This window comes from Hypomesus transpacificus, chromosome 17, assembly GCF_021917145.1.
Source record: "Hypomesus transpacificus isolate Combined female chromosome 17, fHypTra1, whole genome shotgun sequence".
Lineage (NCBI taxonomy): Eukaryota > Metazoa > Chordata > Actinopteri > Osmeriformes > Osmeridae > Hypomesus > Hypomesus transpacificus.
In genome coordinates this window covers 7785207-7805401 of record NC_061076.1, presented here as the reverse complement: position 1 = coordinate 7805401, position 20195 = coordinate 7785207, and the positions used below count along the sequence as shown (strand labels likewise).

Here is a 20195-nt window from a genome sequence, read left to right as displayed (position 1 = left end):
TCACCATTATCATCATCATCGTCATCATCATCATCACCATCTTAACCATCAGGTTGTACAGGACTGAGGGGACTCAGAAAGTCTTAGATCATATCATACCATCATATGTTCCACTCATAATTATTATCGTTTTAATCTCCACATTGTATCAGGATACTCTCTGTGTCTTTCTGATTAGGGTTCACTCAACTATTTTTCATCTCGGTTTTTCTTCCCTACAGGTACAAGAAAGAAAGTCAGAGTATAGCTTGGTCAGACACGCTAGGTGACCTGCATTGTCTGCTTCCATGCTGCTCATTATGTGTTTGATCTAAACATTAGCATTATTTGTAACACTTTAGATGTAGATGCTTGTAATAAACGTTAGTTAATATGTAATAAATCCCTTATAGGATGCTTATTAACATTGAAGGCAGGGTCGGCAAAGTTATTGAGAAGCATTTTTTTGTCATATTTGCTTAAATAAACTCCACATCTTGATAGCAACCAATACATATAAAGGTTTGACGGTAATATGAAATTGATTCGACGTCTGTTGCCGTCGCAAGACGCAGACGTAGACGTAGATATGTCACAAAGTATGTTCCACTTCTAACCTCCAGATCTTGTCCACCTGCCCTCTCTCTTTCTATAGGGCTCTAGAACTGCCAGTATGCTGTGAACAAGGCAGACTTCATCCCGGCATTTGCATCCCATGCCTCTCTGCACGCCCTTGCGCTGACAGAGACATGGATCCGCCCAGAGAAAACCCGTGGCTCACGGATGTTATTTGTGAAGAACGGTCCACAATGGCCGCGCATCCGGCTTACCGCCGAGGACGTTGGTGCAAGCCAAGCCCCCACCCCTCGCCCCTCGGCTTGAAGCAACGGCCCCGGTGGATGTAGGTATTGCATGTACGGTTAGGTTTCCGACTCTTCCGGTCGTTTTTATTCTATTAACTCCATTCAACATTTACAAAACTATCTCCCCCAATAATTTTTGTTTGATCCTCGAATCTGGCTCATACTACTAGCTTTTTCATAGAAGAATTTTTCCAGATTTTTGCTAAGTTTGAAACCAATCCGAAATGGGTAAACTAGCAACCCATTTTTTTGCTTAGTCAATGAAAGGTACCTGCAAATGTGCTCGCGGATACTAACAGGGCACGAGCACAAAAGTTCACATTGGCCGAAAGCCGATTTACATGAGCTCTCGGAGCTAGGGAAAAAAGAGCCACTGTTTAAAGCTAGACAGGAAGACACAGAAGTGGAAAGATGTCCGCGTCCAGTCTCGCGCTCTCGCTTGCCTCACTGCGCCACTGAGCACTTTTTATAGAAATGAATGGGGACGCCATCTTGGAAGACAAAAGTAGCTTACTCTAGTTATATTAACTCTATGGTGCAAGCCCCCACCCCTCGCCCCTCGGCTTGAACAACGGCCCCGGTGGATGTAGGTGGTATTGCATGTACGGTTAGGTTTCCGACTCTTCCGGTCGTTTTTATTCTATTAACTCCATTCAACATTTACAAAACTATCTCCCCCAATAATTTTTGTTTGATTCTCAAACCTGGCTCATACTACTAGCTTTTTCATATACATTTTTTTCCCGATTTTTGCTAAGTTTGAAACCAATCCGAAATGGGTAAACTAGCAACCCATTTATTTGCTTAGTCAATGAAAGTTGCCTGCAAATGTGCTCGCGGATACTAACAGGGCACGAGCACAAAAGTTCACATTGGCCGAGCAGCCGATTTACATGAGCTCTCGGAGCTAGGGAAAAAAGAGCCACTGTTTAAAGCTAGACAGGAAGACACAGAAGTGGAAAGATGTCCGCGTCCAGTCTTGCGCTCTCGCTTGCCTCACTGCGCCACTGAGCACTTTTTATAGAAATGAATGGGGACGCCATCTTGGAAGACAAAAGTAGCTTACTCTAGTTATATTAAGTCTATGCGTTGGTGAAAATAGATTTCACGGTAACAAAGTCTGCCTCCACAGGTCCAGATGGATACACACATGGGGACATTGCATCTAGCATTGGGGAAGCCTGAAGGAGAGGATTAAGTAATACAGAGGCTTGTCAACATGGAGGCTACTTACAGGAACTACAGTCAGATACCTGTAATTCAAGGAAAGGTGAATCTTTGTTTCAAGATGACCTGGAAAACTGAAGAAAATATTCAGGTAGGCTAGGCCTACTGCTTTAGTGCAAGGTATATCCTTATGTCCCGCAATACAGTTGCCCTGACAACACTTTTCTGCGTCCACTACACTATAAAGTAGCTTACCACAAGAATCAGGCTGAACAGTGATCAAGACTTGACTGCTGTTACTTTGCTTCCTTATGTGGTTCCAGCAGAAAACAATGAAAGAGGTCAGACATGATTTCTTAACGCATTTAAGTCAATGCGTTCTTTGGAGATAAATACGTAAATTAATGCTGGGTCACATAGGCAGAATTATTTTGTCAATAAAGGTACAATGTCCCTGTGTTTGATCGCGTTCAAAGCGACCAATCATAAGAGGGTCTCTATAGGTTTCAGATTTCAGCCCCCAAACTGGCAAAAGTCATATAAACTCGCGTGAGCAGAAATTTACTCCGCGAGCAGAAATTCACTTCGCAAGTAGAATTTCACTGCGCTGAAGCATATTTTATGATTGCGTGCTAGGCACTCGCATCTACCTGTACAACTCTAGGTTATTAGATTATTTAAGTAAAATGCGCATGTGTAAGAATATATACACCCGCGACTTTTGACCCAAATCTGACGCCATACGGGTGGATTATATGCCCTTTCGCTCCATCTACAGTTGTTTATCATGCCAGAGGTACGTACATTTAAGTGTTTTGCCTCAGGTTCTAATTAATGTTGAGGCCTATGTAGGCTAGTTGTTCAAAGTTGCAAATATGAAAGCAACCAATGATAGCATTTTATGCCTTGCTAATGGCACCATTGTGTCCTGAATTTGTAACTTTGTGCTGAGTTTTAAGATCACCACGTTGTTGAATGCTAGCTAGCCCGCCTGTTCTCTTTTCTGACTTTACTAAGGCCTTTACTACTGGTAACATGGAGGACAAACGGGTTGTTTGTGCAATAAGAATGTATATGGTTTAATTGTATTTGCAGGTTTTAACGTTTTAAAATGGTGCCATGTATACATTTGACAAAATATCGGCGTTGCCACAACCTTGTAAATATAATTTGGGACTCGACTGGATGGGGAATAGGTTAGGTCCGTGTAACCTCTGATCAATAATTTATTCAATCCAGCAAACAAACAAAAAAATCCATATTTCGTTTTTCTGTTTGCACCAATAATGTTAATTATAATATTAATACATCAAACATTACCCGTTTTCAGATGGAGGGGGGGGGGGGATTATGGGTGCCCATTATTCACGAAAGGTATCATTGGAGCTAGGAATAAGGTGGATACAGTCAGAGATGGCTCTGGAATGTCTAATATGGGGAGAACAGAGCCCGTCTACGGAGAGCCTGTCCACTCCCTATTAAACCCCATTGTACCGAATTTGGTTGCAGTTCCACTAGAGTTCCACTGGGGGTGATCGTGGGCGAGTGCAAAATGAATGGGAGTATGGAGCTAGACTGCTAAATTGGTCTATTTCACCTGGATGTCGTTCAGAAATCTCAGATTTGATTGTAGTTTTGCAAGTTCAACATGGATTATAGGTCGAAAATTGAATGAACGAGTACTTATGTCCTTTCGATTTCTTACAGGGCGAGGCGTTGTTGCCCATAACAAGCTAGAATTCTGCTAATGAATGCAGATTGTTTGACATCATTGACCAAAAAATCTATCAGTGTGTATTTTCTTTGCCTCCCGCTTCGAATGCAACATTCAAATTAGTAGACAAAAAATTATATCCTGAGAAAAGTGGATTTTGAGGGATATAGCTCCATAGACCTCCATAGAGCGTCTGCTAAATGACTAAAATGTAATTGTAATAGACCTCCATTCATTCTGCACTCCCCCGTTAGCGCCTTCATATTTACATTTTTTCATTTAGCAGACGCTTTTATCCAAAGCGACTTCCAAGAGAGAGCTTTACAAAGTGCATAGCACTGATAATAACAACAAGATAGCCCCAAAAACATTGCGGGTAGCCAAAACACGAAGCACATATTGTGAACAACCAAAATAAGTGCCAAATTGAAGAACCATAAGAGCACGTAGTTAAACAAGTTACAATTAAACAACATGAATTGCTATAAGTGCAAGTGTACCTGTAGAAAAGCAAGCAACAGCAACAAAAAAATCACAGTGAGTACAACAATTTAAATCAGTTACCACTAACCAACAAGAGCAACAAGTCTCTAAGCATGAGTCATTGTGATCCTTGAGGAAACTACCATTGGGTCCAGCAAACCATTCCTAAGTACCATTGTACTACCGGAACAAGTGCGTCTTGAGCCTTTTCTTGAAGGTGGGGATACAGTCAGTGTCTCTGATGGAGGTGGGGAGTTGATTCCACCACTGGAGGGCCAGACAAGAGAAGAGCTTGTGTTGGGACCGGGCGCTCTTGAACGGTAGGACCCCCAGGCGGTTGTCTGAAGAAGACCGTAGGTGGCGGGTGGGGGTGTAAGGCTGCAGGAGAGACTTGATGTAGTCGGGTGCAGTCCCGTTCACTGCTCGGAATGTCAGTACCAGGGTCTTGAATCTTATGCTGTGATGGGTAGCCAGTGGAGGGAGATATGGAGTGGGGTAACATGGGAGCGTCTGGGTTGACCAGGCGGGCCGCTGCGTTCTGAATCCTCTGAAGAGGGCAGGTTGCGCATGCTGGTAGAGCGGCGAGCAGCGAGTTGCAGTAGTCCAACTTGGAGAGGATTAGTGCTTGGACTAGCAGCTGGGTGAAGTGCTCAGACAGGTATCTCCTGATCTTCCGGATGTTGTAGAGGGTGAATCTACATGACTGGGAGACTGCAGCCATGTGGGCTGTGAGGGAGAGATCTTCATCCATGGTAACCCTAAGGTTCCTGGCAGAGGATGAAGGGGTCACCGTTGCAGATCCCAGGGTGACTGAGAGATTGTGGGAGATGGAGGGTTTGGCCAGGATGATGAGAAGTTCTGTTTAGTGAGGTTCAGCTGGAGGTGGTGTTTTGTCATCCAGGCAGAGATGTCTGTGAGGCAGGCCTCAATACTAGCTATGATCCCCGGATCGGTCGGGGGGAACGACAGGTACAGCTGCGTGTCGTCAGCGTAGCAGTGGTAGGAGAAGCCATGGGAGGTGATGATTGGTCCTTGTGAGGTGGTGTACAGAGAGAAGAGGAGGGGTCCAAGGGCAGAGCCCTGTGGGACACCAGTGGAGAGCTGACGAGGGCCTGACAGTTGCCTCCCCAGGAGACCTGGTAGGATCTTCCCGACAGGTAGGAAGAGATCCACTGGAGTGCTGTGCCAGTGATCTCAGAAAGTCGACCTTGAAACCGCTCTGGCAGACTGGAGGGCAGTGGTGACTGACAGGAGGGCAGTCTCTGTGGAGTGGCCAGTCTTGAAGCCCGATTGGTTGGGGTCAAGTAGGTTGTTCTTAGAGAGAACGTTTGACAGTTGGTTAGGTACAGCACGTTCAATTGTTTTTGAAAAGAAGGGTAACAGTGATACCGGTCTGTAGTTCTGGAGAACGGCAGGGTTAAGGGAGGGTTTATGAGTAGAGGGGTAATTCTGGCCTGTTTGAAGGCAGAGGGGAAGGTGCCGGAGGTAAGAGAGGAGTTTAGGACATGGAGAAGAAAGTTTATAATGGAGGGGGAGATGGTTTGAGAGAGGGGGGAGCTATACCCCTCAAAATCCACTTTTGTCAGGATACAATTTTTTGTCTGTAATTTGAATTCTGAATTCGAAAGGGGAAGCAAAAAAAATATACACTGCTGGGTGTATTTAAAGTAGTCTTTCTGTTCTAAAAAGCCTTGTAAAATGTCATAGATGTCATACACATCGTACCACCAGAGATATTGCTTTACGGCAAGCTCTGGTCTCTTCCTTTTTTCTCTCAAGGCATCGACAACACACCTGGCAGGTTAGGCTCTCCCTGTCAATACACATGCTAGAAAGAGTTTTGGCTTGCTAATGTTGTTGCTAATGTTGCTAATGCTCTGACATTCTAATTCTGCTTCGGAGGCCATCAAGCGGGATCTCTGGTTGTAGTCAGTCCTTCACTAACCAATCAGTATTCATTAGCAGAATGCTAGCGTGTTATGGGCAACAACGACTCATCCTGTAAGACATCGAAAGGACATAAGTACTCGTTCTTTCAGGCAATAATAAAATAACCATATAACACAAATGCTGTCACAAGACATTAGTCGTTTGTTTGATTATTTCATATCCTTCATGCTGGTACCTGCAAAACCTAAGAAATAGGAATTGGAATTTCATGTCGTCCATTTTAGATGACAGTTACGGGAAAATGCTTAGCTATTGTTGTTTTGTATTATTCAAGCCTACTACGCACAATAGAGTATCCTATATTATTATTAATATTAGCAGCTGCAATCTAAAGTCATTTAACACATTTTTTTATTTGCGTGTAATACTTGAGGTAATGTGTAATCATATTGTGTATTTTTACTTTGTAAATGTATTATTACGGTAAATGACTATAAGGAGGAGTTGTTTGCCGGTCGCCATGAAGTTGTCACCACAGTGTTGTTTCTCTTGACAAAATACACCTGAGAGAAACACTCCTCACCAAATTATCAACATTACATATGCCTAGTAGACATTATGATGGACCAAATGTATCCTTTATATGTGAAGTCTGAATGTTCACTAACTTGGAACTGTTTTCTCCAGATCCTCTGTTGGCCAGTCATACTTGATCGTGGGACTAGACAGAGGGAGACTTCTTCCAGAGAACAGCAGAGAGACTACAGAGAGACTGAACCAGAGAGAAACACGCTTCCAGAGACTAGATACCAGACAGGATCCTGAGAGACCAGACAGAGAACAAAGAGAGACCTGTGTTATGGAGACACATCAGTGTGACACCTGTGGGAAGAGCCTTTCCTCATCCAGTAGCCTTAAGCAGCACATTATGATCCACACTGGAGAGAAGCCCTACAGCTGTGACCTCTGTGGTAAAACCTTTAGCCATGCTTCTAGTTTTAGAAATCACAGCAGGATCCATACTGGAGAGAAACCCTACAGCTGTGACCTCTGTGATCAAACCTTTAGCCAGGCTGCCCATTTAAGAGTTCACAGCAGGATCCACACAGGAGAGAAGCCCTACAGCTGTGACCTCTGTGGTCAAACCTTTAGTCATGCTTCCAGTTTCAGAGGTCACAGCAGGATCCACTCTGGGGAGAAGCCCTACAGCTGTGACCTTTGTAGTAAAACCTTTAGACTGAGAGGGGAATTCACAGTTCACCGCAGGATCCACACTGGAGAAAAGCCCTACAGCTGTGACCTTTGTAGTAAAACCTTTAGACAGAGAGGGGAATTCACAGTTCACCGCAGGATCCACACTGGAGAGAAGCCCTTCAGATGTGACCTCTGTGGTCAAACCTTTAGCCAGTCTTGCAGTTTAAGATCTCACCGCAGAATCCACACTGGAGAGAAGCCCTACAGCTGTGAACTCTGTGGTAAAACCTTTAGACGGAGAGGGGAATTCACAGTTCACTGCAGAATCCACACTGGAGAGAAGCCCTACAGCTGTGACCTCTGTGATAAAACCTTTAAACAGAGAGGGGAATTCAAAGTTCACCGCAGAATCCACACTGGAGAGAAGCCCTACAGCTGTGACCTCTGTGATAAAACCTTTAGACAGAGGGTGAAATTCACAGTTCACCGCAGAATCCACACTGGAGAGAAGCCCTACAGCTGTTACCTCTGTGGTAAAACCTTTAGAGACGCTTCTGGTTTCAGATTTCACAGCAGGATCCACACTGGAGAGAAGCCCTACAGCTGTGACCTCTGTGGTAAAACCTTTAGCCAGTCTAACAACTTAAAAGTTCATTGCAGGATCCACACTGGAGAGAAGCCCTACAGCTGTGACCTCTGTGATAAAACCTTTAGACAAAGAGGCCAATTAACAGTTCACAGCAGGATCCACACTGGAGAGTAGCCCTACAGCTGCCCATACTGTGAATTTTCATGTCAAACAAATGGCAATCTGAAGAGTCATCTGCGTATCGACAATAGAAATCAAAACAAAGCAGTGATGTCTGGGGACAAGAACTTCTACAGTCCAACATGACAGGACACAGGAAAGATACTCTACTGTAATGATGGAGGGGAAGTTGTCAGATTGGGTAGAATTTTGGTAAACACTGGCTGACACCTTTCTGTTCTGAAGCAATTTGATTCAAGAAATTGGAATTTTCCCATCTTTGTTGTTCTGTTTGTGTTGGTTAAAATAGTCTGGTGATGTTGTGATCAGAGCTTTACAGGAACATGTGGGTTGTTTTAAACTCATCAGAACGTTCGTTTCGGCAGCTGGCCTCCTCTCATTATCATATTAGGAATAATGAATGAATGAATAAAGAAATACATGAATGAATACATAACCAAATAAATGTAAATTATAAGTAACTTTTGATTGACAATTGTGAATTAATAAATTAATTCATTTATTTCTGTCTAAATGAATGGATGTGGACATTTATTTATTCATTCATTGATTTCTAACTATGGCAGGTTTGGTCCTCCATACATATCTACCATCTCACACAACATGATCCATCCAATCTAGTTTTAGTTTTACAGTAAATTTAGTAAATAAATATCTGAACATGACTCAAAATACCTTTATTCTGTTGAAAGCCATAATTGAGCCAGAGTTTGAAACTACTGTATGTACACCATAAGAGCACATTCTATTTATTTATTCATATATACGAAGCACAGTCATACAAGATTGCTTGCATTATTTCATGCAATCTAAGACGGCATCATTGTGTAATAATTACTTATCACTTTAACCCAGTTAGAGAAGCATTTCTTGCAAATATTTGTGCATTGCCTTCACAGCAGGTTGAAATCATCCCAAATTCACATCATACCTTGCAAATTCACAATAAATAATTTCTGAATTTAAGAAGCAATAATGAACCATAATACTTGTACTTGTAAGTAGAAAAGCACTTGCATTCAGTGCCATGGATGAGTCACTGTGGTAGTGTGCCATTCTGGAGTCTGGAGGAGATCCCCTCAGAATAAAAATATCTATATTCAAGTAACCCTCTAAATTGCAAATAATAAAAAAAAAAAGCAAAAAACACAACCTTTAAAGATACAATCCCACCCTCCCACCCATTATGTAGGAAATAAAGCTAAAACATAACTTTGATCATACCTGCATGCTTTCTTATGTTGTCAATCATTAATAACAGCATGAAAAAGCACTTAGCTCCCCTCTACCCCCCCCCCCCCCCCCCCCCATTAAAAAAACAATTGTATAAAGAGTTGTTAATATACAGTAAATATAGTTAAATAAATGACGGCTATACAGTATGTTGAAAATTATAAAGCCCCTTGATGGAGTAAAAATAATAACAACAAAATAGTATTCTGACACACTGAGAGCATTCAGCTGTTAGAAGTCCACAAAACTCTAATCTTGAGAGTGAGATAATTCAATTTAATGTTATTGTAATGTGCAGACACAAGATGGATTTCAACTGATGTCCAAATCTAAAATGTAGAGCATCTGTTAGAGCAGCAACATTATTGTTTCTCCTAACTTTCATAAAAATAAATGTTCTGTGAATATCATTCTCTAATGGCTGTAGAAGTATGCAAAAATATGAAAGGCAAAGCAGGATACATATTCACAGCAGTATTCTGTTTACATCAAATGTTACAAAAATACATGCATTCATCATGCCAGGGATAAGTTGATTCACAAGGCCTCTAACCCCAATACTATGGGCATATGTTTCTTTGTTTAATAAGCAGGGATTTAAAAGCATATCAATATAGTACCATAGTAAAATTTCACTTTAAATATCAAATAACATTCTGTTGAGTTTCTCAACCTTTATTATCTATAATATAGGAATGGTTTCAAAGTGGAAAAACACCCCAAAATGTATGGCGGGACCAGGTATACTAGCATCATGGGGTTTCAGATTCAACTAAACAATATATTTTCTGTCCATCCGTCATTGGGGCTGTGGCTATAACAGTATGAAAATGTATCCCTGTTTAATGTATTAATCCAATGTACAGTATGTCCAATCTGTCATCTTAGATTTCAAGGTTCAGAATAAAAGTTGGTGAAATTGGTTATAAGTTAGAAAAACAAATGCCTTCAAATATTCACAAATGGACATTTCATAGGAAATACCAGGAGGACGGTTCAGTCACCTGGCTCTAAGCTAGTACATGTATGCATGATACACTCAGTAGAACAGCATCTGCTACTGTGCATCATGCCATGTCCTGTACATCACAGTATAGCTGCAGTCTGACAGTCCATTGACTTTCTTCTTTCTTTTAAGTCTAAACATGAAATAATGACAAATCATCTTGTACTGATTAAATGCAGATTCTCGAATGTAAGGGCCTTGCTGGGTAGAAAAACAATGTTAATACTATGATTTGCATAATCATTTTTTCCTGTAAACACAAAATACAATATTGAATGTCATCTTCATGGTGATTTAGGGCAAGCTAAAGGAATAGTAGTTATAAAAATAAAATATGACATACTTACTTCATAACTGACAAAACGGACACAAATGATTTATTTGATTTAGGTTCACTACACCGTTTTGGATTCTAGTCTGAGCTCATACAGTTTAGTAAACAATCATTATTCGGTGCAATCCCAAAAGAATAATTAAATATGTCTACAGAACAGAGAGGTGTCAAGAGAAAAACTAATCTAAGGGTGCAGGTAAAGTGGGTTGGACAAACCAATGAATGGCAGCTCCATAATGTTTCTATTTTGTAACAGAAATTACATTGAAAAGAACTACTCTAAGCACATTCTCACGACCCTAATAAAGGTGTCAGATGAATGATAGTAAATGTACACTACGTTTGTCATTTTAAATGAACACACATCCAGATCTACACTTGAGGTGGGCATAATGTTGATTTGTTTCCTCCCGCCACACCCACAATGAGGTCATCAATTATTGGTTTGCTCTGGTGTTATATTGTAGCTGGTCCATACACCTCTATGGACCCGCACGGAGCATGATTATGTTCTTATACATTTAAAAAAGCCATCACAGGGCTGCAGGTTTAGTATATTACCAAAGTCGTTTTTGCAAAGCTCTTGCAATAAAAAACAAAGGTGAAGTTCCCTCTGGTTCCTGATTTGGGTTTAGTGTTCTCCTCCTGTATGGTAGAGGTTGGGGTTTGTGGAGAGGAAGCTGATTCTAGATCCGTGTGCAACTTCACAGCAGCCCACGAAGCTGTGCATGTGTACAGTATAAGTGCCACTTTGAGTTATACATTCACATCTTCCAAAAAGTGCAAATTGACTTGCATCATGGCTCAGTGTAAAAGGCCTGGATAGAAACCTACACGATAAAGGTTCTGTAGCTCTTGAAAAAACATGGAATGGACCATTACAAAAATACACATTTGTGGCCTTTACATTGAAACATGAAATAGTTTGTGCCAAAATGCTTTCAAGAATTTCTTTTTTGTGCACAAGATAAACATTCTGTAAATACAGTTATTCCTAATCTCATTTGACAATACATGTCTTAATGGATGAAATAACAAAGGGGAACTTTGGCTTGGAGGAGTTGAAAAAATTAAACACATTGAGAACTGGACTGGGCATAGCCTCACTCAATCGCTTAAATCAATCAATTGTCAATGTGAATCTGCAACTGATAAATTAGAAATGTATTCCTATCATTTGTTCTCCGTGTACAGTCTATTTATAATTCATGGAAACAGAGAAGACCGTCTATGGAACAGACTGCTCTGTTTTTTGGGTTGGTGCAAAACATACAGTGTACTGTGATGGGGCATACATAGAAAATAGACAATATGGGGGAAGGAGGGGGCTGCAGAGAGATGGAATGGCCCAGATTCTTTAGTCTTTTGAAACTCTTTCCCCTCTCCTTCTCTCTTTCTCTCTTCTCTAAGCTACCACTGACGCATCATTTTCTCCTCTGCAGACCTCAGGTCAGTGTAATTAAATCCCTGGATCTTCACTTACTTTAATGGGATTGGCTGAGAGATAAGAATACCTAGGTATGGGGTGCTTACTGTATCTAAATACGGCAAGACGGTGGCTTCCGTTTACCGTACCTACCCTTTATGGCTATATCATAGTCTTATCTTGTGTTTCCTGATGGTCTTAATGACAACCCGCTACCACACTGCTTTAATCAGATTCTCCCTCTCCTTTTCCTAACTCCACACTTTCTCACGTCTTTGTCTACGAGCCCACACCCAGGGCTTTCTTCATGTGTTCGTATACCACGTAGGAGATGCTGACAGCAGGAATGACTTTCAGGAAGTTAGGGGCGATGCCCCGATAGAGCCCAGGTACCCCTTCATGTGACATGATGTGTTTGAACTGACCAACCATGGACAGCTTGGGTTCTCCCTCAGTTGTTGCTGTCAGAGAGAAAAACCAAAAGCGAGAGCGTGAAAAGACAGAAAGCGAACAAAGAGACATGTATTTCCTTCTCAGCAGTGTATGTTCATAATGGGTTTCTCAGCCCTCACTTTCCACAACAACATCCTAACTCCACTACAACTAGCATCCATCTCTTTGTTCTCCACCTCCATTCCCCTCTCCACTCCCCATTCATTGCCCCGGAGCCTTACCCTGGGCCTGCATGCGTGTCCTGATCAGGGCCAGAGGGTAGGAGGCCAGCTGGCCACAGGTGCTGGACACAGTTCCACAGCCCAGCAGCACCAGCACACCAGGGTCAGCTGAGCCTATACTGTACCTCTGGAGCCAGGCGTTCTTCAAGGTCTGCAGAGGAAGGAGCGGAGAAGGGAGGGTGGCAGGGGAGAAAGAGAGGGAGAAGAGTGAGGTGTGGGGAAATACAGCAGATCGGATAGAGAGGGAGGAATTGGAGGAGGATAAATAAAAGAGGAAGCTTAGTCAATGGTGGGACAGGTAATTCATTGCTTATTATTAGAAAAAAAAACTTAGACATCCATGTAGGACATTTAGAACAATGCAGTTATTTACGCATATAAGATTTCCCAAGGACAAGTTACAGGGCATTGATAAATTACTCTTAAAGCTTGTCCAGATTGTCAGACTCAGCTGGCAACCATCACAACTGCACACAAAAATCTCTCTTTCATTTGGCCTCCCTCTTTCGCCCTCTCTCTCTCTGTCACACACACACACCTCATAGACGGCCAGGTCTATGCCAGCGTAGGGGATTATGCCCAGTGTGTTGGGTACGTAGCCCCTGTAGAAGGCTCGTACCCCCTCCTTTCTTAGGATCTGTTTGGCACAGTCAGCCATGCCTGAGTACTGTCCAGTCTTCCTGAGGGTCAGACGAGTCTTCAACACCTGGAAGGGGGAGGAGGACAGATGGGGAAAAACGACAGTGAAGTTAAGCATTAACAAAGAGAGATATGTGTACTCTTAAAACTTTTATTAAAACATTTTATTACACATTCACAGACACACACAAACCTCCATAGGGTAGATGATAGTTTGGGCAGTGGCTCCGGCCAGAGAACCAGCTAGAAACCTTTCCTGGACCCGCAGACTGGCCCCTTCCTTACTACCACGAATAAACCACTTGATCTATGGTGGAAAGAAGAGAGGAAGACAGAGGGAGAGAGAGATGGTCCAAGAATACCAGGAAGAGGGGTAAAACGGCGTGGTGGGAACAGGGGTAGACAATGTGGGCAGAGAGCACATGACGTGGGAGAGGGATAGAAAGTGAGACACAGAGCGATGGAATGGGAGTATAAAAAGAGGAAGAAAGAGATGGTGTGGGAGAGGAAGACAGGCAGGAGGTGTGAGGGGGAGATGGGGAATAAGTGAGCAACACTAGGGTAGGGAAGAACAGTCAGAGACACAACATGTAGAGAGATGGGGTGTGTCAGGGTGTGTGAGCTAGAGACACGCCTGTGTTTCCGTTCCTGCGTTTAATAATTGCAAGTCTTTATATCATACCTGACGATTAGTCATAGATTAATGAGAGTTGCCCCTTGGTACTTTTCCAGGCAGGGCTTTACCAAGTACGTTAGAGAGGAAAAACACAAACCCTTTTCCTTTAAGTCATTCCTAATCTCAGAAGCCTGGATAGATAAAAGCATTGTTACATAACCCTGTCGTATTTGGCAATCTATCTGTGCTAGATCAGTGGTTGCCTCAAGGAAACTAGGATTTCAAGGAAAGTACTAGTTTAAGGTCAGGTGAGATCAAAGCCGGGAAATATACAGAGTCTTGTAGACTAACCTGTTCGTAAGCCATGAACTTGATGGCTGACTCGGGGGCTATTTTGAGCACGTTGATGCCGTTGCCCCTCCAGAGGGCTCGCACCCCCCCCTCCTGGACCATCCCCTTCAGGCCCGTCCATATGTTGATCCCCCGCGAGCTGGAGCCATGCACCTGCATGTACAAGATGTTAGCTGTGCTTACATGCGTAACAAAGTGGACTTGCTAATGCGAGCAAAAACTGATGTCATGTTTAGCTCAAATAATCTATGCTAATAGGGGAAAATACACATGAAAAACACGTAGGGATGTTTAAGACACTCACAAGCACAAAGGTGGACACAATATCTAAACTGTGTAAAAACCCATGGCTTGATTTACCCATACTAATTCAATTATAAATGTATGTCCATACTACATGGGTGTAGCCTTGTAAAATCTGACCTCTCACCTGTAGGAAAACTTTGAGCCGGTCAAGTGGCGCAGTCCCAGTCCTTGACACCGCTCCGGCCATCGCCCCGGCGACCAGCTGCCTCCATACCAGCCCAGACCGCCGTTCCCGCTCAGAAAACTCATCTGGAATGGTCAGGTGCTCCCCAATGTCAAACATCTGGAAAACAGCAAGGAGAACAAGTCTGGATCACAACAGGAAAACTATAATACAGTATATTCTGTACCTATCTGTTGATGGAAGCACAGAGTCTGCGTTACGTAAACATGTTTTTACTTCAGTATAAGATGGTTAGCCTTGTAAAACTTTCCTCATCTTGGAAAATTTTAAACATTCATTCATTTGAAACTCTGGCTAATTTATTTGCCAGAATGTCAAGAAAAATGCATAGTACAATTGATCCAAAAGTAGCCTATACCTCTACAGATCTGTGATTTGTGTAGGGGGTGCAGAGATGGAGAGGCAACACTAACATGTGAATGTTTCCAGTAGTGGGCTATGTCTTCCATGTTGTGTAGGGGATTGAATAGGAAGTGATCTCGCCACTCGTTCCAGTCAATGGTCCTGTTGCCATCCCTGTCCATGCTGTGGGACATCCCGCACACACAGAGGGAAAGAAAGAGAGAGAGAGTCAAATACATGCACATACACACATAATAGGATTGACTTCCAAACACAAACACTCACATACCTCTGAAGGATTCTGGATGCTTGCTCCATTGAGACTTTCACTCCTAGGTTATTCAGTGATTGCTGAATCTCGCCCACGTCGATGTGTCCTACAAACACGAGACACAACCGTACAGTTTCATGACACACGAGTTACTGATGTACCGTACATGGCTGCGTACAGGATGTACAATAACATGCCAAATCGATCATGCAGGGACAGCTCCAATTGATGCAACTGTATACATAATGTGTGTGTGAGTTCCAATGTACTGTAAGTATATACGTGTGTGCGTAAGTAGTACTTTATATGTCTGTATGTGTGTATTTGTGTGTGTGAGTGAGTGTGTGTGAGCGTGCGTGCGTGCGTGCGGGCATGGTGTAGTGGCATGCACACCATCGTTGTTGCGGTCCAGTTTATGGAACACGAGCCGCAGTTCTCTCTCGTGGGCCCGCAGGTACTGAGAGAACTCCTCAAAGTCCAACAAGCCATCGTGGTTGGTGTCGCTCTCACGCACTATCTGCAGGGACAAGCCGGTGGTGATTGGGGGTGAGGGCAGGTTGAAGAGGGCGAGAGGGTGGGAAATGGTACAAGAGACAAAAGGGGGTGAGGGTGATGGGGGGGGGTTGTTGTTGTGAGCGATCCAGAAGCAGCCCAGGGAGGAGAAGGAGAAAGGATCGTTATTATAATCATCTTTAAGATCCAGTATTGTTTTGGATTCTACGTTTTTTGGTCTACTGCTCACCCTCTACTATGTGGTGGGTGAGCAAATAAGACAGAGGACAAAGAAATGGAGCGAGAATGGAGAGAGAGAGAGAGAGAGAGAGAGAGAGAGAGAGAGAGAGAAAGAGAGAGAGAGAGAGAGAGAGGGTGAGAGAGAGAGAGCCATAGAGCCATAGAGCCATAGAGCCAGAGAGAGAGAGAGGGAGAGAGAGAGAGAAAGATATAAAGAAATTTGAGTCAACAATGACTAATAGAGCTCCTTTATAATCTGCTTCACTCACTGCCCAGCCAATCTCCAGGAACAATCAAGTGCTGCAGTAATCTGACTACCTGAACCAAGGCACATGATTTACACACACTCACACACATATGCCACACACATGCACAAACACGCACCTACATAACAAACACACCATGCACGCACGCACGCACACACGTACACACACAAACAAATTAAGGTCATCATTCCTTATTACGAAACTTGCCTTGTTGCTGAATAAGCCACAGCCAACTTGAAATGACCATCAAATCCTCAAAATCCCTCACTGTTCAAGAGAGCAAACTGGTGCATAAAATACATTTCTTCACTCAATCCCACCTCTTGGATAAGTGCTAGGAACTACACATGCAGGTGATGAGCATAGCTGTTTCTATGCAGTATATCTTTAAACCTGGCAGATGGTGGTAGTCCACTGGGACACCAACACAATCAGAGCATCTATTTAAGCATGGGTCTGATGACTGATGTCGCCACAGGGCATCTCTGTCTCCCTAAGGACAGGTTGAGGACAGCTACAGCTGTACATGGTAATGCTAAGCCAAGCTGCTGTTGTACCTGAAACGAGCTATGCTACCAAGCTCAACATTTGTTTTCTAAAAACCATGGAAAGCTCAAGACACTAGATTATGAGCGTGGTGGCTAAGCTAAGGCCATGACTGTGCATGATACAATATAAAGATACGGCCAAATGAGTACGAAAAAACTAAAGCTGACGAATGTACCACAGTATACGATTATGTAAGAGTAGATGGACATCTGGTGAAATGTTAGCACCGAAAGTTTGACCTTTCAACTGTGCTGAACTGACCAGACGGCCCATTACAGTAATGAAAATATTGTTCAAACATCAAACATACATTCATCCCTTCGTGATAACTGAGAGTGGTAGACTATAAAACAATAAAGCACTAGTGGATTCTGTAGTCATTCATCAACTAGGCTAACTCTCTTAGCAGGGACACTCTAGTGCGTAGGAACATTACAACACATGTAGTGGCTGAGGAAAAACAAAGATGCAATGGAGGTAGTACAATTTCACCTGCTCGCATTGGCTTAGCGCAAGTTCAGTCAGTTCATAGTTCATGAGCCGGTACAAGATCTGTAAAGTGTGGAGTATTTCAGCCACGCTTATTTACATTTTGGCAATCTAACAAATAAACTTTGTCAGATTAACTTTTCCATATGCTCACAAAAACCCATCTGAATTGGAACAACCATATATTAGGTTTGATCAGTGTCCAAATATGTTTTTTTAAAAAGGATGAAAACATAAAACTGTTCAACCATACAACTGTTCGTCAAACCCCTGGACCCCTGTGTGTTACATGTGCTGAACAACTCTACACTGGCAAGTCATAAAGATTGTGAGTTCTCTGTACTCTGTAATCTACTTCAAAGGGTGACTCTCTATCTAAAAGTAGCATGGTCCTGTACATGTGTATGTGTCACAGTAAGAGACCGACACAGAGAGAGAGAGAGAGAGAGAGAGAGAGAGAGAGAGAGAGAGAGAGAGAGAGAGAGAGAGAGAGAGAGAGAGAGAACTTCCAGGACTGTTGGGCAAGGTTGGTTCTGTCTGTAGCGAGGAAGCTTTTTTTCATAGAATGAAACTACATGAAACTATATTTAAATGGAGTTTGTCCATGGCAGGTGACAAAGGACAATTGTTTTCAGAGGTTGCACAACCCTCATTACATTTGTGGCCAATTTGTTTAATTTATCTATTTCAGTGTAACATTTGTTAACCATCGGCTATATACAATGTTTACAACTTTGTAATTTTCCTTACTAGACTTCTATAACTCCAGATTCACGGATCATGTGAGGCAAAAGCTTTTCAAAGCATGCGAATAATTGGTGTTCCCTGTGGGGTTTAGGTTGCTTTGGGTCACTGCATACAGAATAACCTGCGTTAGCAAACTTAGGGAGGTGAGCCAAGTCTACTATACAAGAGCTGTGCTCTATCATGTAGGCTATGTCAGTCTTCATCAGCATTGGATAGACCGGTGCCCCAGTGATGGTAGGCTACTCCGACGTTGAGGCCCGAATGGGTCACTGGTGCACCAGGTTTGTGTTACAACCAGCCAGCTAAAATATTTATCCAAGAAACTGTTCGTTTCCTGCGCTAAACTAGGACAGTCCTGCATTTTGAAGATGCTTTGGTCAGTAAGCTATTTTGTTGTGTTGTGGGAGCGCTCACGTTTTAAATGGGTCAGATGGGTTTTTAATTGAGTTGCCCTCCAAAGAGCAAGTGGATCTCTAAATATCCATAGATAAATTCCTTCCGCAGACAACTCCGCAGATGTCATTACAAACTGCCTCTGTGTAATGACATCATCACATTCAAAATAGGCCTGGAGCACTGAGACACCGGATAACCTTCGGGGACTTGGTCAGGTCCTTTAGAGACAAGTAACGCAGACAACAATGCATCTCTAACTTGTACAGTTATGATAATGTTGTCCCATGATCACGACCTTTGGATTTGATCTGATGTCAAAAGCTGATTTTAGTCCAGGCTCCATGAGGTCCACTCACACCATCGCTCTTTCACACATAGCCTACACACATGGTAAAGTAGCATATGCACATTGGTTGATGAGCTACAGTAACATTTCTTTAAAACGCTGTTTACCTCCTCCGCGTCACTCAGAAGTAACCCCCTGGCAGCAAGTCCGATTCGTAACTCGTTAAAGTCGACCCTCCCGTCTTTATTGAGATCCAACTGGTCAAATAATTCAGCATATTGTATCTCCCGCTCTCTCTCAGGTTCTAAAAGCGCACCGTTGTCTTGACAGTGAGCTCGGGTCCAGCCAAAGCAGAACCGAGCCCTGGCTTCGCCCATGTGAATATGATGATTTCACAGTCTTCTTGTAAAGACAATCCTAACACAGGCGTTATTGGAACACACGTCCAAGCGTCAGAATTCGTGGTCAGAAAAGTTAAATTCTGGCAGAATAAATTTCCACAACACCGGAAAACCAGCAAAGGTCTTTTCCAGCTCTTGGACCCACGGTCAGTGAAGCCGACTGCTGCACTGGAGTAGTAGCCTATATGGCAGGCTAACTAGTCGCCTCGTAGGAAATCAGCTGGTCTTGTTGCGGGTACCGGTGTAAGTGATCATGCAGAAGCCGAATTAATCTAGGCTACGAATGAGATGTTGCCTTGCCGAAACGAGCTCTCGTGCCTGATATCAACCCCTGTATCTGTTACATGTGCCAGGACATTGGTCCGTAAAAATCCATGTAGCCTACTAATTCCAATGAATTAGAGTTTTCGTCATGGCACGGGATTGGCTATTTGTCGATAGGTCAGATAAAGCTACAGAGCATGGTCTCCCGGCGTCCGTGCAATTTTACCGCATTTTATGTGCGATTGGTATTGGTTAAACTGCTTGTGCGCGTGTATGGGGATGTCGTAATATGGGCGTTATTCTATGTGAGTAATTCCTTTTAATTTGAAAGTTATTTTGATAGGAAGTTCTTCCTCATGCCCAGAGCGCTATAATGGTGTAAAAAAATAAATGCACCAATAGACTGTCATTCCTTCCTCCTCCATTTCAGATCGTAACACCTCCCTCAGTATTGTCGAGCTGGTGCAGGCACAGCGCGTATACAGACAAACCAACATTATGCAGCACATTTCCTGAGCGAGCAGGCCAGGCTTTCTATTGGATAAAGAGGCAGGTAGCCTATACTCAGAGAGAAAGTGAAGTGTTTTCAATTCCAATTTGTCACTCAAATTGTCTTATTTAACG

General features: G+C 42.9%; 2 protein-coding genes across 2 annotated transcripts; one reads left to right on the top strand and one right to left on the bottom strand.

The window, feature by feature from the left end:
* The first annotated feature begins 2741 nt into the window (after nucleotides 1-2741).
* Nucleotides 2742-9362, top strand: LOC124479963 (zinc finger protein 761-like). Its single transcript, XM_047038936.1, has 2 exons — nucleotides 2742-2805; nucleotides 6784-9362. The coding sequence occupies exons 1-2, from the start codon at nucleotides 2765-2767 to the stop codon at nucleotides 8051-8053; spliced, it is 1311 nt and encodes a 436-aa protein (XP_046894892.1). The 5' UTR covers nucleotides 2742-2764; the 3' UTR covers nucleotides 8054-9362.
* Nucleotides 9363-11031: 1669 nt separating this feature from the next.
* On the bottom strand, nucleotides 11032-19988 carry slc25a23b (solute carrier family 25 member 23b). Its single transcript, XM_047038935.1, has 10 exons — nucleotides 19074-19988; nucleotides 15835-15958; nucleotides 15460-15547; nucleotides 15242-15353; nucleotides 14769-14927; nucleotides 14339-14491; nucleotides 13565-13678; nucleotides 13271-13438; nucleotides 12733-12883; nucleotides 11032-12519 (listed from the first exon to the last, which is right to left on the bottom strand). The coding sequence occupies exons 1-10, from the start codon at nucleotides 19281-19283 to the stop codon at nucleotides 12338-12340; spliced, it is 1461 nt and encodes a 486-aa protein (XP_046894891.1). The 5' UTR covers nucleotides 19284-19988; the 3' UTR covers nucleotides 11032-12337.
* Nucleotides 19989-20195: the final 207 nt, after the last annotated feature.

What these genes read in the sequence shown, in the direction of transcription:
- LOC124479963 (XM_047038936.1), top strand. Translation starts at nt 2,765, where the DNA reads ATGCCCTTTCGCTCCATCTACAGTTGTTTATCATGCCAGAG. An exon ending in AGTTGTTTATCATGCCAGAG is followed by an intron (nt 2,806 to 6,783) that starts GTACGTACATTT and finishes TGTTTTCTCCAG; the next exon opens with ATCCTCTGTTGGCCAGTCAT.
- slc25a23b (XM_047038935.1), bottom strand. Translation starts at nt 19,283, where the DNA reads ATGGGCGAAGCCAGGGCTCGGTTCTGCTTTGGCTGGACCCGAGCTCAC. An exon ending in TTCTGAGTGACGCGGAGGAG is followed by an intron (nt 15,959 to 19,073) that starts GTAAACAGCGTT and finishes TTGTCCCTGCAG; the next exon opens with ATAGTGCGTGAGAGCGACAC. An exon ending in ACTGGACCGCAACAACGATG is followed by an intron (nt 15,548 to 15,834) that starts GTGTGCATGCCA and finishes TCGTGTTTGTAG; the next exon opens with GACACATCGACGTGGGCGAG.